Source organism: Canis lupus, chromosome 10 (genome assembly GCF_003254725.2).
Source record: "Canis lupus dingo isolate Sandy chromosome 10, ASM325472v2, whole genome shotgun sequence".
NCBI lineage: Eukaryota > Metazoa > Chordata > Mammalia > Carnivora > Canidae > Canis > Canis lupus.
Window position 1 is genome coordinate 23,941,391 of NC_064252.1, and position 27,031 is coordinate 23,968,421.

The 27,031-nt window shown below is 45.5% G+C and overlaps 1 protein-coding gene across 3 annotated transcripts in view; it reads left to right on the plus strand.

Moving 5' to 3' along the window:
* TCF20 (transcription factor 20) overlaps nt 1–27,031 on the plus strand; it is a 104,345-nt gene that overhangs the window by 74,406 nt on the left and 2,908 nt on the right. For 2 of the 3 annotated variants that reach the window (XM_025457822.3, XM_025457830.3), the window contains exons 3-5: nt 13,352–13,445; nt 21,976–22,025; nt 23,063–23,190. In XM_025457822.3, the coding sequence (XP_025313607.1) occupies nt 13,352–13,445; nt 21,976–22,025; nt 23,063–23,146 (228 nt within the window). In that variant the 3' untranslated portion in view covers nt 23,147–23,190. The remainder of the gene's footprint in view (nt 1–13,351; nt 13,446–21,975; nt 22,026–23,062; nt 23,191–27,031) is intronic. The other variant, XM_025457812.1, reaches the window with a different exon arrangement.

The following is a 27,031-nucleotide window of genomic DNA, read 5'->3' on the forward strand; positions in this document are numbered from 1 at the left end:
ACCTGAATAATATTGAAATTAGGCCATCCACATTTTTTCTGAAAAGCCAGTCAAACCTGAAACTTTGCTTTCAGGTATATACAGCCTTCAGACAGTGAGTGCTACTAATGTGACTGGCATTTACACTGGTATCATAATTTATTAAGAGGCATATGTAATAGATTGTTTCTGAAATTGAGTTTGCTAGAAAAGCAGTGGGACATAAGTGCACCTTTCAAGCCCATTCACTACACCTCTCGTAGTGCCTGAGAGGAACTGGGGCATCTTTCTGGCCCTCCGGGGTTGGCTTTGAGGCCTTGGTGCTCTGAACTGTGGTTTGGGTTCCAGAGGCTGTTGCCAAGCCTGTCTCTGGAATCTGAGAATGGCAGACAGCAGCAAAACGCTCTAGCTGGTCTCCTGAGCTTTTGTGAGGGAACATAAGGAGATTAGCTCTGAGGAAGCAAGGACCCAAAACATACAGGGTTTTATATGGATTGCTTTGGCCAACACCTTGAAGTGCTCTTGAAAGAAAATTGATAGGATGCAGAGTTACATCAAAGAAAGATGTTTCAAGGGCTTACTAGGGTAGCTCCTTGTATGTCAACCATGTCCCTGCCACGTAGCTAGAGTAGATTGCTCTGGTGGCAGAGGCTTCCGTCCTAGATATAGGAGGAGGACAATAATTAAAAGGAAGAAAAGAGCTCTTGCTGGTGGCCAGAAATGAGTACATACCTTGTTCCACATTCTCCAAGCTCTGCCAGCATCCGCAGTAGAACTGTTGCAGAGTAGCCTTGTTCGTTTTCTCAGGCGCTCAGGTTTGTTGCACATCACAGTCACTCCATCAGCCCACATCCACATTTCCAACGGTGTCCTGGGCCCTGGGGACACAAGAGTGAGTCATGCAGTTCAGGGAGGTGGACAAACATGAGTAAGTAAATAACAGCATGAGCAAAAGCATGTGCAGTGCACGGTAAGAGCCATCTCGGGCGCCGTAGAGGCAGTACGAGTGATGGTCGAGCCCCCAGCAGACTGATCATCATCAACACAAATAATACTCTGACCCAAATGCTTCGGCGTGCCAGGCTGCTTTGAGATGCGATTATTCAGGTCACAGTTACATCTCACAGGAAAGCGCCTTTCTGTGAATGAAGCGGCATCAGAATTCTCCCTCGGATCTTCCGTCAGTCTGGGATTAAAGTGCTCATAGGTGATTTTGTTTCTGCGATTTGCCGCCTCCACTCAGCGAGCCCTGCCTCTGAGACAGTGACAAGGGTTGGTGAAATGACTGGAGGGAAGGGTGTTCGGCCACTTCGTATTGTTTAAACATGTCCCAAAACTAAGAATACATTTTATAATCTATTTCCCAAGATTACAATATCAGAAATGTCCGGTTTCTTAAAAATAACCGTATTCTCTTTAATAGTAAATGAAAATTTCACTATCTAAAAGATTGGGCTGTTGTTGCTTGTTCGAAAAACCTACCTTGATTGAGAAACCATGATTGAAGCCCCACCATGTGTCTTGTTTGTGTGGGGAACAGTATTATGTGGACTTAACCTCCCCTAGGAATGAATATCGCCAAACTTGTAACAGCAGTGTAGTCAAAAACAAAGGACTTTTTTTTAGCTATGCGGTGACTTTATTATATTATTTGCATTAGATGAGAATGGTAGTGTAACTAGTTTCTTCAGGTAAAAAACAAAAATCCAATTGGAAATGGTATTAGCCTACATATTGATTTGGGGGACAGAAGGGGAGAATAGAAACAGAAGACACTGTAGAGATAAGGTATTATATTCTGTCTGGCATCTGGCATTTCCTATATAGGAAATACTTTTCGAATGTTGGATAGTTGAGTGAACGAAGAGGATTAGCAGGCCATGTGGTATGAGACAGAATGTCAAGCTTGGGGTTCATCAGAGTGCTGGTACTTCTAGTTATGTGATCTCTAGCAGGCCATGTTGCTTCTTTCTGTTTCTGGAACCAGAAACAAGGTCACTGAGGACAGACCCAGCATCCCTTCTAGTTCCAGTGTCACTGATGATGCCAGGATTTGCCCAATAAAAAGTGAGTGAAATTGTGGATATTTACAGGAGGGAGAAATTTGTTGCATTAAAGAATATAAAAGGAAATTGTGATATTTTCGCAGGAAATGCGCCCCCCCCCCCCCCCCCCACTGGTCTATTATCACTGCTGTAACACATTACACAAACTCGGTGGCTTTAAAGCACAAACTTGTTACCTTGTAGTTCTGTAGGTCTTGGGGCTATCACAGGTCTTCTGGGCTCAGACTGAGGTGTCAGCAAGGCTGATTTGCTGCTTTCTGGAGGCTCCAGGAATAATTTTCTTCTCTCATCCAACTTCTAAAGGCTGCCCGCATTCTTAGCTCGTGGCCCCTTCTTCCATCTTCAAAACCAGCAGTGTTGGCATCTCTGACCCTGCTCCCATCATCACATCTCCCTAGAGCCCTCAACTCCCACTACCTCTGGAAGGGTTTCTTTGCTTGCATGGGCTCATGTGACTAGATGGGGGCCACCTGGATAATCCAGCATACTCTCCCCGTCGCAGGTCCTTGACTTAGTCATATCTGCACAGTCCCTTTACCAAGTGAGGGGGCGGGTTCTGGGGTTGAGGTTGGGCATCTTTGACATTTTGCAGGGCAATTATTGCATCTCTGGGTCTTTTGTTTTTCTCACCTAAAAAATTGTAGAGTTGAAATTGAACCAATGGTTCTCAAATTGTGTCATGCATCAGAATTGCCTAGACACTTGTTACGGCACAGATTGAGAGGGGCTTTGAGAACTTGCACTTCTTTCTTCTTCTTTCTTCTTTCTTCTTTCTTCTTCTTTCTTCTTCTTCTTTCTTCTTTTACTGTGGTGAAGTACACTTAACATGAAATTTACCATCTTAACCATTTTTTAAGTACAAAGTTCAGTAATAGTAATACATTCACATTGTTGTGCAACCATCAATCACCATCCTTCTCCAGAACCCTTTTCATCTTGCAAAACTGAAACTGTGTACCCATGTGCCACTCCCCATTCTCTCCTCCCAACTCCAGATCGCAGCAGCTAGTTGTGCCTTCTCTGTGATTTTAATTGTTCTTAGTACCTCATGTGAGTGGACTCATCCAGTGTTTGTCTTTTTCAGACTGGCTTCTTTCACATAGCGTAATGGTCTCAGGCTCCTCTGTGTGGTACCAGCTGGCCGAATTTCCTTCCTTTCCCTTGCACATATGTACCACATTTTGCTGATCTGGTCATCTATCAGTGGACACTTGAGTTGCTTCTACATCCTTGCTCTTGGGACTGCTTTGAACATGGGTGTGCAGATGAGACCCTGCTTTTGTTCCTGGGAACATACGATGTTTCAGGGAGCTCCCATCCTGTTTTCCTCCGTGGCTATACACTTTCCATTCACACCAACAGCGCCCAACGGTTCTAATCTCGCCACATCCTTGCCACACTTGTTTTGGAGTGTTTTTTTGTAGTAACCGTTCTGTTGGGTTATGAAGTGGTATCCCATTGTAGTTTTGATTTGCATTTCCCTAATGATGAGTGATGTTGAACATCCCTTCATGTGCTCATTTGGCCATTTGAATGTCTTCTTGAGAAGTGTCTATTCAGGGCCTGAAACTGTTTTGTTGAATTTTATTTATTATTCTGTGTATGATTTGCAAATATTTTCTCTCATTCTGTAAATTACCTTTTTACTCTGTCGATGGTATCTTTTGATGCACAAAATATTTTAATTTTCATCAAGTTCAGTTTGTTTCTTTTCTTTCTTTTTTTAAGATTTTATTTATTTATTTAACAGAGAGAGCAGGCACAAGTAGGCAGAGCTCTAGGCAGAGAGAGGAGGAAGCAGGTTCCCTGCAGAGCAGATAGCCTGATGTGGGCTTGATTCCAGGACTCTGGGATCTTGACCTGAGCCAAAGGCACTTAAACAACTGAGCCACCCAAGCGCCTCTCTTTTTTCTTTGTTATGTGGCTCTTGGGGGGTCATAATCCAAAAATCACCATTTTTGCCCTATGTTTTCTTCTAAGAGTTCTGTTGTTTGGTCCTATATTTAGTTTCTCGATCCATTTTAAGTTAATTTTTGCATATTGTGTTAGGAAGGGTTCAGTTTCATTCTTTGGCATGTACATATCTGATTTCCTGGCACCATTTGTTGAAGAGACTGTCCTTTCTACCATGGAAGAATGGTCTTGGCATCCTTGTCAAAAATCATTTGACTATATATGCAAGAGTTTACTTCTGGACTCTCTGTTCTATTCTCTTGGTCTTATATCCCTGTTTTTATGCCAGGACCACACTATTGATTACTGTAGCTTTGTAGTAAGTTTTGAAGTCGGGAAGTGTGAGTCTTCAGTTTTCTTCTTTTCCAAGATTATTTTGGCTCTTTGCAGTTACTTAAGACTCCAAATGAATATCAAGATAGGTGTTTCTATTTCTGTAAAAAATTTTTTAAAAAGTTACTGGAATTTTGATAGCAACTGCATCAAATATGTAGATCACTTTGGGTAGTATTTGTACTTTATTAATTATTTTAAGTCTTCTAATCCATGAAAATGGAATGGGTTTCTGTTTATTCATGTCTTTAATTTCTTTCAGCAGTGTTTTGTAGTTTTCATTGTACAAGTCTTTCATTTCCTTAATTCCTAAATATTTCATTCTTTTTGGTGCTATTGAAAATCAAAAGTATTTGTGTAATTTCCTTTTCAGATTGTTCATTGTGTATAGAAGTGCAACTGATATTTTGTTTACTGATTTTTATCTTGTTACTTTGCTGAATTCATTTATTACTTCTAACAGGTTTTTGGTGGACTCTTGAGGGATTTTCTACATCTCCCTACAAGATCATATCATCTGCAAACATTTTATCTCTTCCTTTACAGTTCGGACACTTCTTATTTCTCTTTTTCTTTCCTAATTGTTCTGACTGGAACTTCCCATAATATGTTGAGTGGAAGTGGTCAAAGTCAGCATCCTTACCTTGTTCCTCATCCTGAAGTGCTTTCCTCTTTCACCATTAGGTATGATAATCCCAGTGGATTTTTCACATATATCTTTTGTTATGTTGAGGTAGTTTCCTTCTATTCCTAGTTTGTTGAATGTTTTTATCATAAAAGAGTGTTGAATTTTGTCAGACCCTTTTTCTGCCTCAATTGAGATGACCATCTGGTTATTTCCTTCGTATTGTTGATGTAATGTATTACACTGAGCATTTTTCTTGTGTGGAACCATCCTTGATTCCAAGAATAAATCCCACTTGATCATGGCATGTAATCCTTTTAATATGCTGCTGAATTCTGTTGGCTAGGATTTATGTTGAGGATTCTTGTATCAATATTCATAAAGAATATTTGTAGGTTGTTTTTACTTGTAGTATCTTTGCCTAACTTTGGTATCAGGTAATGCTGGTCTCAGAATTATTATGAAAATGATCCCTCCTCTAATTTGAAGGGAAAGTTTCATAAGGATTGGTATTTGTTCAAATAGTTTCAGATGTTTGGTAGAATTCACCAGTGAAGCCATCAGGTCCAGGGCTCTTCTTTTGGGGGGAGATTTTTTTTACTACTATTGCAGTCTCCTTAGTATTTATAGATGTATTTAGGTATTTTGTTTTGTCATGATTTAATCTTGTGTTTCTGCAGATTGGCCCATGTCGTCTAGATTATTCAATTTGTTGGTATACAATTGCTCATAGTACTCTCTTATAATCGCTTTTCTTTTTTTTTTTTTTTTTTAAGATTTTATTTATTTGAGAGAGAGAGCATGCACAAGTGCATAATCAGGGAGTGGGACTGAGGGAGAGGAAGAGGGAGAAGCAGACTCCCCGCTGAGCAGGGAGCCTGATGCAGGCAGGGCTCTACCCCGGGACCCTGGGATTGTGACCTGAGTGGAAGGCAGACGTTTAACCAACTAAGCCACCCAGGTACCCCAATCCCTTTTATTTCTGTAGATCAATAGGAATGCCCCCATTTTCATTTCTGATTCTAGTAATTTGAGTCATCTTTTTTTTTTTTTCTTAGTCCATCCAGCTTAAAGGTTTGTCAATTTTGTTGAACTTTGCAAAGAACCAACTTTTGGGTTCACTGATTTTTTTCTACTGTTTGCCTATTCTTGGTTTCATTTATCTCCATTAGAATCCTTTTTATTTCCTTCCTTCTGCTAGTTTTGTATTTAGTTTGTTCTTTTTTCTGTAGTTCCTTAAGTTGTAAAGTTAGGTTGTTTCTTTGAGGTCCTTCCTAGTTTTAAGGCTTTAGAGCTATAAATTTCTCCCTTAGTGCAACTTTTATTGCATCCCAAAAGTTTTGGTATGTTGTAGTTCTGTTTTCATTCATCTCTAAATATTTTTTATCTCCCTTATGATTTCTTCTTTCATCCATTTTTTGTTTAAAAGTATGTTGTTGAGAGATGCCTGCATGGAGTAGTTGGTTAAGCATCCAACTCTTGGTTTCAGCTCAGGTCATGATCTCAGGGTTGTGAGATTAAGGCCCCCCTCCCCCATCAGGCTCCACACTTAGCACAGAATCTGCTTGAAACTCTCTTACTCTGCCCCTCGCCTCCTCCCCTCCCCTCTACACACACATGCATGTTCTCTCTCTCACTAATGAATAGGTAAATCTTTAAAAAAAAAAAAAAAAAAGTAGGGGATCCCTGGGTGGCTCAGCGGTTTAGCGCCTGCCTTTGGCCCAGGGTGTGATCCTGGAGTCCCGGGATCAAGTCCCACGTCAGGCTCCCAGCATGGAGCCTGCTTCTCCCTCCTCCTGTGTCTCTACCTCTCTCTCTCTATGTTATAAATAAATCTTTAAAAAAAAAAAAAAAGTATGTTTTAGTGCACCTGGGTGGCTTAGTTGATTGCTCAGTGAGGAGTCTCCTTGGGATTCTTTCTCTCCCTCTGCCTCCCCCCGCCCATCTCACACATGCTCTCTCTCAAATAAGTCTTATAAAAAATATGTTGTTTAATTCCATAATTTTGTGAATTTTCCACTTTTCCTTTGGTTACTCATTTCTAACTTATTGTAGCCAAAGAAGATATGTATGATATCTTTTTTTATTTTTATTTTTTTAAGATTTTATTTATTCATGAGAGACAGAGAGAGGCAGAGACATAGGCAGAGGAGAAGCAGTCCTGCAGTGGGGAGCCTGCTGCCAGACTCAATCCCAGGACCCCAGGAGCATCACCTGAGCTGAAGGCAGCCGCCTCAACCACTAAGCCACCCAGGTGCCCCTGTATGATATCTTTTTTAAATCTATTGCAGCTTAATTTGTGGCCTAACATGTGGTCAGTCCTGGAAGATGTCCCATGCACAATTGAAAGAATGTTTATTTTGTTGTTAGGTGGTATGTTCTGTATATGTTGATTAGATGAGTTGCTTTATAGTGTGAAATCAGTTTCCTTCTGTTTTTTTATCCATAAAATCTATTTTGTCAGATAACTAAGCCACTCCTCTCTTGTTACTATTTGCATGGAATGTGTTTTTCCATCCTTTCACTTTGTCTATTTGTGTCTTTGTGTCTTATACATAACATATAGTTGAATCATAAGTTTGTATCCATTCTGCTAGTCTCCGTTTTTTGATTGGAGAGTTTAATCCATTTACATTTAAAGTAATTATGAGGGATGTCTGGGTGGCTCAGTTGGCTAAGTGTCTACCTTCAGCTCAGGTCATGATGCCCAGGGTCCTGGGATCAAGCCCTGCATCAGCCTCCCTGCTCCGTGGGGAATCTGCTTCTCTCTCTCTCTCCACACTCCACTCATGCTCTCTCTAGCTCTCTCAAATAAAATCTTTTTAGAAAAAATAAAGTAACTATGATAATGAACACCTTCTGTCAGTTAGCTGTTTTGTTTCTAGATGTCTTATAACTTTTCTGTCCCTCATTTCCTGCATTACTGTCTTTTTCTGTGTTTGGTTTTTTATAGTGAAAAGTTTAAATTCCTTTCTCATTTTTTTCTATATATTTAATAGCTATTTTTTTAAGGTCACCATGGGGAATAGATGTAACATCTTAACATTATAACACTTGAATCAGAATTTGTACCAATTTCATTTCAATGACATACAAAACTCTGCTTCTTTGCGGGTCCAATCCTTTCAGGTGTTGATGTCACAAAATTACATCTTCATATGTTGTGTACCCCAAAACATAAACTAATAGCTTTTCAAATGTGTTGTTCTCTTAAGTTACGTAGAAAACAAAATTTGTAGTCACAAACCAAAGTTACGGTAATACCAGCTTTTAGACTAATAATTGGGTTGGTTGGTTTTTTTTGCTTTTGGTTTTTTAATTTAACTCTATTAGTCTCTTAAATCACAGAGAAAAGAAAAAATGCGTTTGTGAGCATTGCTATGGTAGTACTTGCTTTTCTAATTGCCCATGTGCTTACCTTTATTAAGATTTTTATTTCTCAAAAATAAATAAATAAATAAATAAATAAAAAATAAAAAAAAAAGATTTTTATTTCTCTGTACAGCTTCACTTTGCAGACTGCCTTGAGTGTATCTTACAGAGGAAGTCTAATGATTATGAACTCCTCAGCTTTTGTTTATTTGGCAGTGTCTTAATTTCTCCTTCATTGTTAAAGGATAACTTTGTCGGATGTAGGATTCTTGGTTAATTTTGTTTTTCTTTTAGCCCTTTGAATACATCACCCAAGGTTTCCGATGAGAAACCTAACAAGTAATCTTATAGAGAGGATTGCTTGTGACAAGTCAGTTCTCCCAACATTCTCTCTTTGACTTTTGAAAGTTTAGGTATGCTGTGTCTCGCTGAATCTCTGAGTTCACCTTTCTTGGAATTCTTTAGGTTCTTGGATATTTATATTCATGTCTTTTATCAAATTTAGGAAGTGTTCAGCCATTCCAAAGTTGTCTCTGCCCCTTCCTCTCTCTTCTCTTTCTGAGATTCTCCCAGTACATATGTTGGTCTACTTAATGGTTTCACTCAGGCTCTGTTCACTTTTCTTTGGCCTTTTTTTTCTTCTGTTTCTCACACAATAATTTCCACTGTCCTATCTTCAAGTACACTGATTCTTTCTCCAACTTGATCTAGTCTGCCTTTGAATCCCTCTAATGAATTTTTTAATGTGTTACTATATTTTTCAGCTTTAAGAATTTCTTTTGGTATTTTTTAGGTTTTTTTTACTGATATTTTTATTTGTTCACACATTGTTTTTAACTATCTCCATCTCTAATTCTGTGAGCATTTTTAAGATGGATCTTTTAAAGTCTTTGTTTAGGGGCACGTAAGTGGCTTAGTCGATTAAGAGGCTGCCTTAGGTTCAGGTCGTGATCCTGGGATCCTGGGATCAAGCCCTGCATCAGGCTCCTTGTGGGCTCCTTGCTCATCAGGGAACCTGCTTCTCCCTCTCTTTTGTGCTTGCACGTGCACTCTTTCTCTCAAATAAATAAATAAATAAATAAAATCTTTTTAAAAAGTCTTTGTCTAGTGTACCTGCCCTTAGGTCTTTTCCAGGTAAGGTTTCTATTTATTTATTTATTTTGAATAGGCCATACGTTCCTGTCTCTATCTATGCCCTGTGAGTCTTTGTTAAACACTGGAAATTTGAATTTAACAAAGCGATAACTCTGGGCTCAGTTGACTCAGGTCTGGAGATAGAGCCCCCTGTCGAACTCAGTGTGAAGTCTGAGATTCTCTCCCTTCCCCTGCTCATGTGCATGTGCTCTCTCTCTTTCTCTTTCTCTCTCTGATGAATGAATGAATGAATGAATGAGTTAATGTGATAACTCTGAAAATCAGATTTACCTCTTCCTCAAGCTTTGCTTTTTGGGAGGTTGTTAATTGTTTGGGGTTTGCTTTTTGTTTTGTTTTGGGGTTTTTTGTTTTTGTTTTGTTTTTTTGTTTTTTTTAGTGTTGTATGATATCTCTGTGCCTGGGATCAGCCTGAGGTGTCAACTTAAAGTCTTCCCAGGTCTTTTCTGAGCCTTTCCCTGGGAACACATGGGTCACTTTCTAATTGTACCCATATATGTAGTCTTTTTTTTTTTAATAGTCTATTCTTTAACGTCTAGTTCTCAAAAGAGAAAAAAGCAAAAAATGATGGAGAGAGGGTGCCAGCCTTTTAAAAAAGAACTCTGGGAAGTCATTTCAGCTTAAGGGGGAGGGACTGGCTACTGTGGGCAGAGTTACAACAGTGGCTGCCTACCTATATATCTCTATGATCAGAAGTGATAATCAGCTGTCAGAACAGAGACCCCTCCGGGTACTTGGAGGACAGGGTTCTTTTTGCCCACCCTGGCTTCCACAAGCTGTGTGCAAGCTGCTTCAGGATGGCATGCCTAGCTGCCTGCCACTTGGCTGGGAGTGGGAGATGGATAGATGGATGCTACTGTGCTTCTAGGAGCTGAAATTGACCAGAATTAGCTGTAGTTTACCATCCAAGTCTTCCCCCTGGAAGTTGCACGCCTACAACAGACTCTGGAGTTCCAGAATAGTTGTGTCAGACAGATTCCTGCCAGTGCAGTTGTTGTCCAGGAGGGAGACAGATTCCCAGTGCTGCCTGTTCCACCATCTTTCCAAATTTCCATTTCTACCAAGTTCTGAGGTGATGCTGATGTTGCTGGTCCAACGATTACACTTTGAGAGTCACTGAACTAAATTCTTTAATGTCCTTTCCCTGAGGCCCGAGTATACCACACAGGGCTTTTCTCCTCTGTACATAAATTCATTGTGCTTTTTAACTGAAAAAAGCAAGCCTCATTTCATTGATGTAATTTCTTGGTGAGGGGTGAGTTTGCTTTCTTTATGCAAAAGTTGGGACCTGTGGTCTGTGGGCTGGCTCAAGGCAAGGAGTATTGAGAAGCCCTGCAGGGGACAGAGATACATGTTGAGGTAGGAAGGAAATGGACCTTGTTCAGATCCGAGCTTGGTGGTTTCTCTCTCCTGTCTGTAAACTCAGGTGATGACAAGGCTTGCTCTGCAGGTTGCTTTTCATGGGTGGTCTGTGTCACATTTACCGAGCACTTCTGGTCCAGCCACTGTCTTAAGCCTGGATTCACACATTGAACCCTCACAACATCTCTGTGAGGTAGATAGTACAATTAGTTAGTTAGGTTCATGTTTACAGGTTAAGGAAACAAAGGTTGGAAATTCGCCAAGAACACATATAGGAAGCAGTGGGAGCATTTACCAGGGAGTTATTTAGGTTCCAGAGCCTATACACTTGACCTTATACAGCAGTACCTCAACTAGTAGGTCCCTTCCTGTGTCAACCAGTATCTTTTTGACTGCAGGTTAAAAAATTTTTAAGTGATTTTTTTTTTTAATGTTCTCTCCCTTAACAGTTTGAAGATGGGGTGTCCTGGACCTGGCTAATGTGGTCCTCAGCCTTGCCACAGAGGGCCCAGGTTCCCTCTGTCCTGTCACTCTGCTCTCTTCAGCAGCTTGGGCTTTGTCTTCAGAGCTGTCCCCTCATGGTGATAAGAGGATTACAACAGATCTCGCCATCCCACCCTAATAGGCTGAGTGATCAGACAGCCTATTCCTGCCTCTTGTCCCTTTTGAGGAGGGGTGAAACTTGCCCAGAAGTTCTTTAACCTGCTGCCATTCCTGGAACGCTTGCTACACCCATTTGTAAACAGCCATCACTCATTGAGATTCACCCCCCAGGGTGGGGAAGGGTCTGGAGAGGAGCCCTGTAGAGAGCTGACTGGGCTGCTTTAGTAGGGAGGGCTATAGCAGGAACTGCTGCGGGTAAGCTCCTGACAGATCAGCCACAGATCTCTTCCGTTAACAGCCAGACCTTTGTTCTGAATGTGCTCTGTGGCACTGACAAAGGTAGGTACAGTCTGGGGCTACTCAGAATGCTGCCAACTGTCCTTAGGATTTACTCTAAGCAAAGTAATCTGTTGTTTCTTGCCAAGATGTGAAGGCACATAGTAAACATGTACTAATTATCAGCACCCAGGTTGCTGGTCTTCTGAGAGGAAGGCAGAGCTCTTGAAGGACATGGCTCTACAGCCCTTCCCCTGCCCCATTCATCTTTGGAAGATGCCAGGGGTGGTCTGTTTGGATCAGCTCTGACCTGGAACAAGTACTTCCCCTCTGGTGCCTCAGGCACCTCATGTGTAGAGTGGGCAGGTTGTAGGACTGAATGATGGGGTTTGTGTCAGTGGCATACTGCGCCCCCCACTGCATGGTGATGAGCTCCCAGGCTGTGCTGTTGCTGGCACTAGTGTGGTTTTAACATCAGCATTAGTAAGCTTGATCCAGGTCCCTGTCGTCCTGTGCCTGCTGGTATGTGTTGGGGTGTCCTTCCATTCCTTGGCACCATCCAGGTGAGCTTCACGAAGCTCACTGGACACGGTATTCTGACTGCTGCCAATCTGCTAACCACATTGACTCCTGATGGGCTGCCACCTGGGGTGTGCCTTCAGATGAGAAAAGGGGAGAGAAGAACACCCTTCAGTCACTTTGTCCCAAGGAAAATGCAGGCCTATGTGGGGAGGCCTTCTTCTCCACAAGTACAACTGCTATGGGAGTGGGTTCATGTTATTTTCCTAGAATCAAGAACAAGCATCTGTATCATTCAGGTAGCCTCATCTGGGTGTGTGCCTTGGCCACCAGAAGAGTCTGCGTCCGTCCTCAGTTGGGCCAATTTGGTTGAATTTTATAAATAATGATTATTGTTGCTAGGTCACATGTTGTATGCCAACAGGATTGAGTGATCACAGGGATGATAGAGATGTGCCCCACTTTAAGAAAACCTGCCCATATAAGAAGGAGCATCTCCATTACAAAATAATGTCTCACTTAGCCAGAAACTTGTGGCAGGTTTCCTAGTGCATTTAAAATAGGATTGGTGTATAAAAATACCATTTGCACACAGGAGCCCATCTTTTTTGAAAAAGAGAAATATACTTGTATTGGGCATTTGGGATAAGTAGAATAAAAATAAAATCTTACAAATACAAGAACTAGAAACCAAACTCCACTTTTAATTCTAAAAGGTTTATATATAACTCTACTATCTTACCCTCTTCTCCTACCCCAGACTTCCACAGCAGAAATAAACAGGCATTTTCAGATGCGGGAAGAATGAGGAAAGGACGGGCAAGCATGTGTGTGGGGCAGGTGGACAACAGGAGCACCAGAGACAAGTCTGTGTGCCCCACCCCACCCCACCGCCTTGTTCTATTTGATCTATTTGCGGACATTTGTGAGGCCTGGCCCAACATGTTCCTGCTGGATCCTTTGCATGGTGCAGTCAGCGAGTGGTGGTTAGCAACTGACCAGCCCATCCTCCCACCATGGACCTGTAACCACAGAGAGATGGGGCTTAGGGAAGACCTGGGGGAGAGGGTTGAATCTGGGGTGCTGACATGCCAGATTTCTTTCTTTTCAGAAATGTTCCCATTGCCAGGAGGCAGGTGCCACCTTGGGCTGTTACAACAAAGGCTGCTCCTTCCGATACCACTACCCGTGTGCCATTGACGCAGGTAAGATGGGACCACAGCCCTTGTCAGAGCCTCTGAAGGCTGGGACGGACACTGATTCTCTGACTTCTTACCTTTCTTTGTAGTTTTTTTCTGTCTCTTCTGACCCTGTTCTGTTTGTAAATTCTTAAAGGAATGCAGAGAGGATAATAAAAGAGTGAAACAGAATCATAATAAGTTTTATTCACGTAATTCACACATGATTTGCTATTTATTTGCTATTCAGTGGTTTTTAGTATATTCACAGGGTTGTGCAACCATCATCACAGTCAATTTTAGGATATTTTCACCACCTCGTAAATTCCTACCCATTAGTGGTCACTCCCCCCTGCCACCCACCCCAGCCCCTGGCAAACACTGATTTACTTTCTATCTTGATGGATTTGCCTATTCTGGACATTTCATGTAAGTGGAATCATACAATATGTGCTCTTTATGACAACGTCTTCACTTAGTGTTGTGTTTTTCCCGGTTTCTCCATGTTGTGATGTGTATCAATACTTCATCTTTATTGCCAAACAATGTCTTAAGGATAAGCCACATTTTACTTATCGTTCATCAATTGATATACGTTTAGATGATTTTCCACTTTTTTATTATTATGGGAAAAGTTGCTGTGAACACTCACAAGTCTACATAGACAATATCTTCAATTGTCTTAGATGTAACCTAGGAGTGGAATTACTGAATCATATGGTAGTACCTATACATTTAACCTTTGGAAGGACATTCAGACTTTTCCAGAGTGGCTGAATCATTTTCCATCCTTCCAGCAGTATATAAGGGCTTCAGTTTCTCCATATCCTCACTGACCCTTGTTGTTACCTGCCTGTTGTATTCTAGCCATCCCAGTGAGTATGAAGCGGCATCTCCCTGTGATTTTGAGCATTTCCCTGATGGCTAATGATGTCAAACATTTTGATGAAGTTCAGCTTATCCATTTTTTCTTTTGTTATTTTTGCTTTTTGTTGCTTGTTGCTTTTTCTTATATCCAAGAAACTGAAACCCATTAAATGCGATGATACCAGAATCACCAAGATTTATACCTATGTTTTCTCCTAAGAACTTAGCTCTTATACAGGTCTTTGATCCACTTGGACTTAATTTTTATATATGGTGTGAAATAGGAGTCCAGTTACTCTTTCATGTGTGGATTCCTCTTGTCTTAGCACCATTGGTAGAAAAGACTGTTTTTCCCTCATTGAACAATCTTGGCACCTTTGTCGAAAACCAGTTGACCATAGATATATGAGCTTATTTCTGGACTTCCTCCAGTCCCACACTGTCTTGATTTCTGTAACTTTGTAATAGATTCTGAAATTGGGAAGTGTGAGTCTTCCGATTTTATTCTTTTTTTCAAGATTGTTCTGGCTATTCTGGATCCTTTGCTACTTCATATGAATTTTAAGATCAGCTGGTGTATTTCTTTTCTTTCTTTCTTTTTTTTTTTTGTTAGAGATTTGATTTTATTTATTTATTTATTTATTTATTTATTTATTTATTTATTTATTTTATTCATGAGAGAGAGAGAGGCAGAGACACAGGCAGAGAGAGAAGCAGGCTCCATGCAGGAAGCCCGATGTGGGACTCAATCCCGGGTCTCCAGGATCTCGGGACTCCAGGACCCTGGGCCAAAGGCAGGCGCTAAACCGCTGAGCCACCCAGGGGATCCCCTGCTGGTGTATTTCTATTAAAACAAACAAACCAGCTGTTGAAATCTAGCAATTGCACTGAATCTGCAGGTGAAGTTGGGGAGTTTCGCCATCTTAACAATAGTGTCTTCCAACCCATGACCTGGTGATGTCTCTGCATTCGTCTCATTCTTTAATTTCTATCAAAGTAAATGTGTTTAGTTTTCAGAGTAAAAAGTTTTGCACTTGTCTATTAAATTTATTAAGTATTTTATTATTTTAGGTATGATTATAAATGGAATTGTTTTCCTAATTTTCAGATATTTCATTGTGAGCATATAGAAACACAATTGATTTTATTTTACTTATTTATTTTTTTTATTTTATTTTATTTTTTTAAAGATTTTATTTATTTATTCATGATAGTCACACAGAGAGAGACAGAGAGGCAGAGACACAGGCAGAGGGAGAAGCAGACTCCATGCACCGGGAGCCCGACGTGGGATTCGATCCCGAGCTTCCGGGATAGCGCCCTGGGCCAAAGGCAGGCGCTAAACCGCTGCGCCACCCAGGGATCCCCCACAATTGATTTTATATATTGATCTTGTATCCTGCAACTTTGCTCAGCTCATTGATTAGTGCTAATAGTTTTTTAATGGATTTCTATATACAAGATAATGTCATCTGCAAATGGGTAGTTTTACTTCTTCCTTTCCAGCCAGATGCCTTTTTTTTTCTTGCCTAATTGCCCTGGCTAGAACTTCTAGCGTAATATTGGGTAGCAGTGGCTAGAGCTGACATCCTTGCCTTGTTTCTGATCCATTAAACGCGATGATAGCTGTGGGGTTTCCATAGATGTTCCTCATGCACCTGAGGAAGTTCCTTTCTATTCCTAGTTTGTTGAGTGTTTTTAGCATGAAGGGATTTTGCTTCTTTTTTTTTTTTTTCTGTTTTTTCCATGTCTGTTGAGATGATCAGAATAGCATTTGGCAGTGTCATAACGGTTGAAAGAAGGGAAAACTTTTGTCCATGAAGTTCCATCCAGTGAGTGGTGGAATTAAATTTTGACCCCAAGCTTTAGCCTGTGAAAGTTCTCTTTTTCATCCAGATTCTTGTCCTTTCAATAGATATTCTCACCAATTACTTTTTGAGCGTGTGTCTAAGATCTTCACCTCAATGGCCCTAAGTATTTTCATCAAAGATGGAGGGGGACAAAAATGGGAAGATCAGCGAGGGTGCATCAAGTGGCAGGGTGCTGATCATCTCTAACTGCTTGAGAGGGAGGCAGCTGTACTCTCCTTAGGAGGTGGGGTTTGATTTGGAATTGGCAGGGAGGATGGGAGGGTGTGGCTTACCAGGTGGTGGGAAGCAGGTACAGGGGCACAAAGCACAGGGAGTGGAATCTGACAGGCGTGGGGGGAGTGCAAGTGCATCTGGACCACCCTTCCTTCCCATAAAGTTGTGTATGCCAAATTGAGACTCTCATAGAAGTGTGTGCACATACTCAAGGGCAGCTGGTGGCCAGGGCACTGTCTAGCTGAGGGAGTAAGAAGAGAGCCTTGAAATGTCAGTTCAGGGAGGTTGGGTTTTAGTCTGTCCCCTGCATTCTCTTTCTTTCCCTACATGTTTCTGTGTTGGGTCTGAACTGTAATTCACCCTGAGTCTGGTATATTCGATAGTACAGCCTCTTAGTCCTCTCTCTCTCTCCCTCTCCCTCTCTCTCTCTCAAGAGCCAGCCATTGCCTTTTCTCATTTTCATGATACTGCCCCTAAATTCTTTTTTCTGGTATAAGTTTCATGGTTCTTAAAATGAAGATGTGTAAGTATTAGGTTTGTGGCAGTTATTTATAATTTTATACAGAGAATACTGCAAGACTTGGCTCTCCCAGTCAGTGGCCTGGTAAGAGGTGGTCTCCTGCACTAAGGCTTTGTTCAGACACATCTGGTTAGTGGCAGGCAGGTGACCTCATCTCGTTCCCCTTCCACCTCCCCACATTAATGCACCCCCTGTCTGCACACTGGGGTACCAGCCCAAGTTAGGGACCAGACTCCTGGCAGTTTCTTGAGTGATTAAGCAGTGCTGCTCAGGAGGACTCTCTGCCATAATGGGAATGTTCTAGTTCTGCAGTCTCCAGCACAGTAGCCACAAGCCTTGTGTTACCACTGAGTGCTTAAAATGTATTAGTTGGGAATGAGGAACTAATTTTTTTTTTTTTACTTCATTGTATTTAAACTTAAATTTAGGCAGCCCGGGTGGCACAACGGTTTAGCGCTGCCTGCAGCCCGGGGTGTGATCCTGGAGATCCAGGATCGAGTCCTGCATCGGACTCCCTGCGTGGAGCCTGCTTTTCCCTCTGCCTGTGTCTCTGCCTCTCTCTCTCTCTCTCTCTCTCTCTCTGTCTCTGTGTGTGTCTCTATGAATAAACAAATAAAATCTTTTAAAAATAAGTAAATAAACTTAAATTTATGTGTCCATATGTGGCTAACAGCTGGAAAGCACAGGCTTAGCCCCACTTTGGTCAAGCTCAGGCAGTAAGGTTGGGGTTCTCTAGGAGATGCACAGGGCTCTTCTTCTCCCAAGGAGGCTTCCTCAATTAGCCACCCTGCAGAGAAGCAGGGAATTCTTTACAAGCTGAGGATTAGTAAGAAAATGATAAACAGAACTCTCTGTTTGAGTCTGTCTTGTGTAGCCTGCTTAGGTAAGTTGGTAACGTGTATTTGGCAGAAGTTGTGGCCAGGGACACCTGGGTGGCTCAGTGGTTGAATGTCTGCCTTTGGCCCAGGGCATGGTCCCGGGTCCAGTGAACGAGTCCCACATTGAGCTCCCCACAGGGAGCCTGCTTCTCCCTCTGCCTGTGTCTCTGCCTCTCTCTTTCTCTGTGTCTCTCATGAATAGGTAAATAAAATCTTAAAAAAAAAAAAAAAAAAAAGATGTTGTGGCCAAGTATTCAGTGAGAGAGAGGCTGTCTGGGTTGGGGTCGGCCCAGGGAGGGGGCCTTGGCTCCTTGAGTTTCCTGCCCCAGCTAGTGTATGCTCTGCTGCTCGGTGTGGAGATCTGGGACCAAGGAAGCAGCATCACAAGACGACTGTGTCTTGGACATTTATCGATCTTTTTGATGACCTGAGTCACAGTGACCCAGAAGCCTGTACTGCTCCTGGGGATGGATGCTTGTATTTATCCCACAGTGTCTTCTCGGGAATTCTGTTCTATACATGATGGATCTGTGTGTCCAGGAAAGGCGTTCATTGATTGGCTTCCTAATTATAATAAAAATAAGTCCCTGAGTTTGAGAGGCCCTAATGTCTGCATGGAGTAAGGAACAGATTAACACTTTCATCTTTGCTTTGCTGTTAACCACCCAAACTTAAAGAGCTGTTCATCTTAGAGAGAACTTTGATTGCTGGGGACATCTCCATGGAAACAGAATCTTTTTCTCCTGAGAGTATGTGGCTGCTGCATCATCCCCCCAACCTGTTGCTGGTCCTGCATTTGTGACATCATGGTTATCAGTCCTGTGCTGCTGTTATGTCACCGATGTAGGCTGTGGCTCCAGGAAATATAGTAATAAGAATGTGAGCACTGGTTTAAAAAAAGTAGTATATTAATGCAATGAGCCACAACAATTACGACCAAAGGAAAAAAGAGCTGCAGCAGGGCATTAGTAACTTATGGTGCATAAAGAATCCAGCCTGGGGCAGCCCCCGTGGCGCAGCGATTTAGCGCCACCTGCAGCCCAGGGCGTGATCCTGGAGACCCTGGATGAGTCCCACGTCGGGCTCCCTGCATGGAGCCTGCTTCTCCCTCTGCCTGTGTCTCTGCTTCTCTGTGTGTCTCATGAATAAATAAAATCTTAAAAAAAAAAAAAAAAAAAAAAGAATCCAGCCTGGAGGGGGTTTTCCTCTTACCCTCAGGATGAGGCCCAGCTGGGACTCCCTCTTCGCAGCTACCCATGCAGCAAGCCTTTAGAAGCTGCTCTCCGGCAGCGGTTTAGGGCCGCCTTCAGCCCAGGGTGTGACCCTGCAGACCTGGGATCGAGTCCCACGTCAGGCTTTCTGCATGGAGCCTGCTTCTCCCTCTGCCTGCGCCTCTGCCTCTCTGTCTCTCATGAATAAGTAAATAAATAAAATCTTAAAAAAAAAAAAAAAAAAGCAGCAGCTGCTTTCACCGTGAGCTCTGATGATGCAGTGGGTTTGGGCTCCTGATGGTTGTGAAGGGACTGGTGTCTGGCCCTTCCCCAGAGAGGCCACACTCGGCGCCCCAGAACCAGTGCCGGGGCTTGCCTTGCCCTGATAGTTCTCAGGATTCAAGAGCCCCTCGGCAAGGTGGGTGAGACTGGCAGGTCCCAGAGTCCCAGTCCGATTGGGCCAATCTAAGTACTAACTGTAGCTCTGAGGGAGATTGCAGATGAGCTGGAGACAGTGGCACATCTGGGCTCCGGCAGATCTGAGGGACCTTCACCCTCCCATCTCCTTTTCTCCCTCCTTGAGCTTACCGCCTGCCGCCAAGGTAGCTATGGCTGTACATGGTTGCAAGTAGCTCCAAGGAGCTTGTTATGAGGAGTTCAATGAAGTCCACTCTGCATTTAAATTCAGTGTAGAAAACAAATAAATAAATAAATAAATAAATAAATAAGTAAGTAAGTAAGTAAGTAAGTAAATAAATAAATTCAGTGTAGAGAGAAATGGAGCATTGGTATTTGTGTCTGGAAGCCATCTTGTTGACTAGACAACCTTGTGAGTCTTTCCCAGTGTGTGTGTGATGATCCAGCACGCCATTTACTTTGACTTCACTGTGTGGAAGTGCTGACCAGGCCCTCTGGCCAGTGTGGGATATTGCCAGGGGCTTAAGGAGAACAAATTGAGAGGCTGGCTGGCCGTGTTGGGCAGGCGCCTGTTGAGAGACCTCAGGAGGGGCCCCACCGTGCCTCTCACCACCCTCCACTCCCTGCGCAGCAGGGGCTGAATCAAGGCAGCCAAGAAGAGGCTCCCCGTGCCCTTGCGTGTGGCTGAGCTCTCTGGCCGCCGTTCTGGTCCCTGCCAGGAGCGTGAATTGTAGCTCCTGATGGCCTATGGCTATTATGAGGACAAATGAGAGCATTTATCTGCCCCTTGCTGCATGGGAGGCATCACCAAAGGTGGACATGGTCACTGGCAGATTTGTTCAGGAGGCTTCCATTCCCAGAAGTACCTGACATTAGCTCCAGTTGCCTTCAATGTGTACTTACATTGTCTTATTTCTTTTCTGCTTTTTAACTTAGAGGGAGGGAACATGTTTCCTAACTTCAGACATGCTTTACTAATGGTCTGTCACAGCTGGTGACTCTCCATGGCTGGGAGGGCAGCTGAGCCGCCACTCCCTTTCTGATGGCACCTTTTCCAGCTCATACGGTCCCGTTCCTCATTTCTCTAAACCCCTGTGGCACAAAGGTGGCCGAGTCCCACAGGGGCTATGCTGTTTCTCTGGCCCAGACTAGAGACTGCCAGCAAGCAGTGCTGCCAAAGCCCAGGTAAGGAGAAAGTGCCTCCCTTGAGTTCCAGCTGTCTGTCTCCTGCTGTTCATAAGCTCTCTGGCAGATTGGAGCAGCAGGAGCCTTGGTCACGCCATGTACTTGTGGGTTTTAAATTAACACATTTCATTTACTGCCATGCTATTTGCTTGCAGGGGAAGGGCTCAGAGGTGAGCCGGACTTGCTGAGCTCCTGTGCCCTGAGGCTCGCCCCGGGACAGAGAGGCTGCCCGGCCGCTCCTGGGGACTCAGGGGCTCCAGAGGGAGGCACCGGTGGGACGGGCCAGCCCAATTATGAAAGGCTCTTTGCCTATTTAAGATACAGAGGACCTCACAAGTTTTCATTTGTGTTCCCTTGCTTATTACTATTTCATTTGAAATCTGTGGTACACAGGCTGTTCATCTGGAGCAGAGTTTAAACCTGAGTTGAATCATACACTTAACAAGGCTAAGTACCACGGCCGCTTCCCGCCATGGTGCCCGGAGCGCTCTGAGAACGTGTGCTCGATACTTATTAACATTCTGCCCCTGCATCCTGCACCGGTGGCCTGGCTGTCGCTCTCCGGGAGCTGTAGTGTGCAGCGAATTCATTAATTAGATTGCCTCACCCTGCTCCATGCACTACCCTTGCGCCACAGAGCCATGCTCACCTGGAGGCGGGCGCATGTCGTTGCTGTCAGGGAAGATGCTGTCACCATGTGAAAAGTTGGAATGAATCATTTCCCTCCAAGGATTAGTAACCCCCTCGTGGGATTTCACTTTCCCCTGAAGCATTTAGTGTGGATTATGCGGTTCGTACCGGGAACTTCTCCCGTGTCCTCATGGGTGGTACGGCAAAGGTGATAGCAGGGCTCTCGACAGAGGGGAGAGGTGCCACCGGATTTGTGGTGTTGGCTCAAGGAAGCTTAGGCTTGGGCCTGTGGAATGGGCTTAGCCTAGAATCAGGGATTTTAAAAACAACGTTTATTGGAGATTGTTTCTGATTATTAATATAATTGTGGAAATACATAAAAAATAAAAATAAAATCACCTCTAGTCTTGCTATCCAAAGAGAACTGATGTTAGATTTTGGTAAGTTTCCTTTGTCTTGGTTTTAATGCATATAATACATTTTGATACAATTAGGATTGTACTTCGATGTTTACATATCCTGGTTTTCAAGCCATTTTGTGTCATCAGAGTTTCCTCATAACATTAACTGTTTTGAAACATTAAAATTTTAAGTGACTGATACTCCATCATGTTGCGGTACCATAGTTTATTTGGGGATGTCTCTGATGGTTCAGAAATCACCGTGTGGGGACCTCTTATCTCCATGTCTGATGCTGTCAATCCCCACCCGCCTTAGGCTGTGCCACCCACCAGCTCTGTCTGACTGTCCCTTTCTGTCTTGTAGATTGTTTGCTACATGAGGAGAACTTCTCGGTGAGGTGCCCCAAGCACAAGGTGAGTCAGAGAGTGTGCCCCCAGTAGGGCCGGGGGGAGGGAAGGGGGTGTTTCTTGCCATCTACAGACCAGACATTGGAGGACCCTGGCCCTCGGGCTGCCGCCTGCTCCTGGCCCTGGACAGGGGAGAGGTGCTGGAGGGAGACCTGTGCCCCGGGGTGCCCCCCCATGTGCTGTAGGAGGCCAGGAGAAATGGGGAGTGGAAAGTGTTTGATCGTTAAGAGCAATTCAAAGATCAAACTCAATAAAACTACTGATTTCCATTTTAGTTTAATGAAACCCCAGCTCACAGGTTGGCACGAGGTAAGATTGGTTATAGGCCTTGGTACATAAGCAGAGGTATTTTCCCAGACTAAAAGAAGTAAGAATTGACCCCAGGGCTTTGGGGGGAAGCTCAGTCTCCTCGGGGCTTTACCTCAGCGAAAGTGACCAGGGGCTGCAGTGGGTGGGCCGCTACCTCATGTCCCAAAGAATTCAAGAGTGGTCTTTTGGGTTTAGAACAGGGTGGAAGGTGAGGGGTGATGGTCTGTTCCTGAGCTGGCTGAGCTGGCACTCGGCGGGAAGGAAGCCCCGGTGAGGACGCGCCACCCGGCTGGTCTGGCGCCACCTGGAGTCCCCTCGGCAGCCGCGCTGCTCTGGCTGGGGTCACACTGACACCTGGTGGTCACCACGCTCACGGGCTCCGGGCTCCGGGCTCCCGGCTCCGCTCGGCCTCCCGACAGGTCTGCCCTCACAGCACTTTGGAGAGATGTTTGCTTATGCTTTTCTTTGGAAATTATTTTCAGAGATGGACCACAGGATCTTACAGTATTCTCTTTTAGTTAATTTACATGTTTTTATTTTTTAAACTTCTCTTTTTTAATGGTCACATTTTGCCTCAGAAAGCCCTGTCTGAATATCTCCTGTTTGTCATTCAATACTGACTCTCTTTTTCTTTCCTTTTCCATGTGCCGTTCCTCTCCTCGCCTCTGCCCTCCCTGACCCCTGCACTGTTCTTCTGTCCCTCCTGTCTATCTCCTTGGCTTTGCCGGCGTCAGCCTCCCCTCCCATTCCCCCTCCCCCCCTTGCAGAACAAGACAGCGAAAGGCAGCCTCAGCACAGAGCAGTCGGAGCGGGGGTGAGGGGGGCAGTGTGCTCGTGGGAATGGAAAGTACAGCAAGCACAGGTGAGTCGGGGCCGGCACCCCTGCCAGAGTCCCGGTGGGTATCGCGGCCTCTGCCCTCCTGCTCGCCCCAGGCCAGGCGGCGCCACCAGCCTTTAATCACATGGACTGCCGACACCAGGTGGATCGGACGTGTCTCTGACTGTCGCTTAGCTCCCCAGAATGTCCGTGGAGAGGTACTTGAGGTTTTAGGGCCATCCCATTGCCTGTTGGAGTTCACGGTGACTGAGCTGAAGTCAGGCCCTGTGTGCGGCGCCCCCGAAGACTCCCAGGACAGACCATGACAGCCACCCACCCTCCGTCCCAGCTCCGGAGGGCTTCTAGCCGGGGAGGCGGTCCTTGTTCATTTGCTCCCTGTCTGTACAGCTTACAGTGGCTTTTCCTTTGAAAAATAGAAAACTCCCCAGTTTTGGTCTTTGAAATCTTCCCCCCCCACCCCCAGTACTGTGAAGGACTCCTCTGCACAGAAGTACAAAGCGGGGGAAGATTTAGGGGACTTTAGCATCCAATTTAAATTTACTCTTAAAAATCTCAAGAGATTGAGTTGTGCTTTTGGTGAGTGTATCTGGGCTTGTGGTCAGGGCGGCGGCAGTGGCATTTGTGGCAACGGGATTAGCAAACTGATGTCCCCAGAGGCAGTGGGCCTCCGCTACACCCCGCTCTCTCACCCCCTGCCCCCTTCGTGGAGTCGCAAGGGCTGAGGAAACTAGACGGGAAAGAAAAAAAAGCCAAAACATCACTTGAAGCACTTGCTCCTACAGGATGGGGAGAGGGAACGTTGTCTCAGAAATGTTCATTAAGAGATTATTTCTCTTCAGCTGAAGGGCTTCTGTGTTTACTCCAGGCACCTGAGAGCCACACGCAGGCGCACTAGAGTCTGTGGCACGTTCCCTCCGCCTGTGACAACTGGCAGTTTTTCCACCTTTCTCTGGAATACCTAACTAATTTAAGGAAAAAATAGAATTCATCTCAGACAGAGGCAGTTTTCCTCCTTTGAGAAGTCCTCGGTTTCTTACATGGGTCCTGGTCCTGAATTCCAGAGAAGCCCCCCTGGTCTGAGTGTGGGGCCCTGGGGCTGTAGAGGCCTGTGGTGCACTCTCAGCGGGACTGTCAAGTGAGGCTTTTGCACTTGTGCCTTTTTTTCTCTCTTCCTCTTCCAAGGAGAGGGGTCAGGGATGGAAGAACAAGCGTTCAGGTCACAGAAACCAAATGAGCCAACTGGTACCAGCAGCAGCCACTGGCATTCTGAAACTCACCAGGGCCCACTGCCTCCTGCGTTCCCCCCTCCCTTGCCCCCCTGAGCAGCCCTCAGGACAAGACCGAAGTCTGGATGGTTTTCCAGAGTGTTTCTCTTGGCCTCTGTTCCATGCCTGGGCTGTGCCTGGCCAGTGGGTAGAGCCGCATGGTGTAGGGGCCACAAGGAACATTCCTGGCAGTGCCCTGGATGACCTGATTAGGAAAAGAATCATTTGTCGTTGGGTGCCTTTCGTCTTTGTCCTGGAATTCCAGCCTGTGTTTGAAGAAAAAGGTCTGAGCTGTGGGCCTGGTGGGCAGATCTCTGGTTGGAAATTTTAATTTTGTCATTTCCTTCCTCTCCACCCAGCCTTGGGCACCGCCAGCTGACCGCCCTCGGCTCCCACGCGGAGCAGTCAGCTTCATCATTCAGACCTCAGTGTCAGCGTATGGTTCCCGTGTGTACAGAAGACGCTGACACACTGAGTGGTGAAGTGGCTGACCCATCGGTGTGTGGTCATTTCCAGTCTGTTGAGGTCAGACTGTAGACCGTTCAATTCTTGGAGGGAAAGGCTGGACATACTGCATCCAGTCGTGTCCACCTGAGATGACTTTGTTCATATGCTGTCCCCACAAAGCAGGACCCTTGTCCTGCTTTCTCACTTTAGCTGTCATGCTGAGGGCAGTGGCCTCTGTAGACTGTACGGGGACGGAGTGATCGGGGACGGAGAATGTTTCGTCTCAGGGTCCATTCTAGGGACAGAGAGCTGCTGTCACTGGGTACCCTGACAGGGCAGGGAAGGGTCACAAGTGCACCTGCTTCTCAGTGCTCTGCTTTCTCACAGAAAGTGCTGCCTGAGCAGGGACAGACCACTTCATGTTTCTGTTTTCATTTTCTCTGTGAAGAGAAATAGCTGTGGCCAACCTTGTGAGGATTCAGTTAAGAAATGTCTCTAAGGTGTCCGCGCAGCCTGGCATGGGGTAAGGCTTGTGCCAGTCCTGGGGCGCTGGCTCTCGAGGCCTGCTGCTGGCCTGCCGTGCACCACAGGAGCTGGGGGGTCAATGCTGAAGGTTGGACCCTGCTCCCACCCTAACAGAAAAGCTGGGGGCTGGAGACAGGAAATTTAACCCCTTGCGGCCTCCCCCCAGCGTATGAGGTGCCACAGCTGTCCCTCAGCAGGCCAGCAGTGCCAGAGAGGAAGGTCCTTGGGCAGCCGTGCATCCAGCAGGCTGCCTTTCCCCTTTCTGAGCATGAAGAAGCGGGGTGGCAGGCCTGGGGCTGTCCGCCTTTTCCTGTGCGGACTCCCAGCCACGCCGCCGGCCCTGTGGAAGTGTCCAGCGGCTCCTCAGGGGCCGGACTTCCTTTCTGTGTGCTTCGGCACCTGCTGTTCCCCGGGCCTGGGGGCTCTGTCCCCCATCTCTGTGACAGGCCCCTCCTGCTCTCTGGGTCTCGGCTTCAGTGTCCCTGCCTCATAGGCCTTCCCTCCTGCGTCCCTGTCTAAATGCCTCCTTCCCATGCCCCAGCCTTCCTCTGCCGATTTGGAATCGCTCGTTTGCTCGTGTGCCTCTCCACTAGCCGGTGTGCACTCGTGAGGGAGGACAAGACCCCTGTCTGGCCCTGGCCCAGAGCATGTACACAGCGGGGCTGGCAGGGTCTGCTCGCGGAGGACGTGAGCCCAAGGGAAGGAAGCACTCGCCACCCTGCCTGTGCTTCGATCAGTACCGATGCAGGCCCCACCGCGCAGCCCCAGGCCTCAGGGGAGCTGGCCAGGCCGGGCTGGCAGAGGTAGTGGATTCTTGCTGCGCCGGGTTCAGGCCACAGAGGGGACACTGAAGGGGAGGGAAGGTGGGAGTGTGACAGAGAGAGGGAGTCCTGGAAGGCCGTGGCCCCAGGTGAAACCCTGCTCACTGGCAGCCAGACTTTAAGATGCTTTTTTTTTTTTTTTTTTTTTTTAAGATTTTATTTATTGGGATCCCCGGGTGGCACAGCGGTTTGGCGCCTGCCTTTGGCCCGGGGCGTGATCCTGGAGACCCGGGATCGAATCCCACATCGGGCTCCCGGTGCATGGAGCCTGCTTCTCCCTCTGCCTGTGTCTCTGCCTCTCTGTCTCTCTCTGTGTGACTATCATGAATAAATAAATAAAATCTTTAAAAAATATATATTTTATTTATTTATTCATGAGACAGAGAGAGAGAGAGGCAAGAGACACAGGCAGAGGGAGAAGCAGGCTCCATCCAGGGAGCTCGATCCCAGGCCTCCAGGATCACGCCCTGGGCCGAAGGCAGCGCTAAACCGCTGAGCCATGCGGGCTGCCTCTGGACATGCCTTTTAAAGAGAGTTAGAGACCCCCCGGCCGCCCGCTCGCAGCGCACCGTGTGGGTGCCTGGCTCCCTGCCCGGGTGAGACGTGCCCCATGCAGTCAGAGGAGACCACGCTGGGCCTGGGGCTCGAGGGCAGAATGCTGGGGGCCCAGGCAGAGGACTTTGCTGGCTGGGGAGCCCCAGTCCCAACCCCCAGCTGCCCCGGGGCTCTGGGTCCCTCAACCTCAGCTTTGTCCTCCCTGAGATGGGGGTCAGGCTTTGGTGTCATCATGAGAGGACTTCTGGGAAA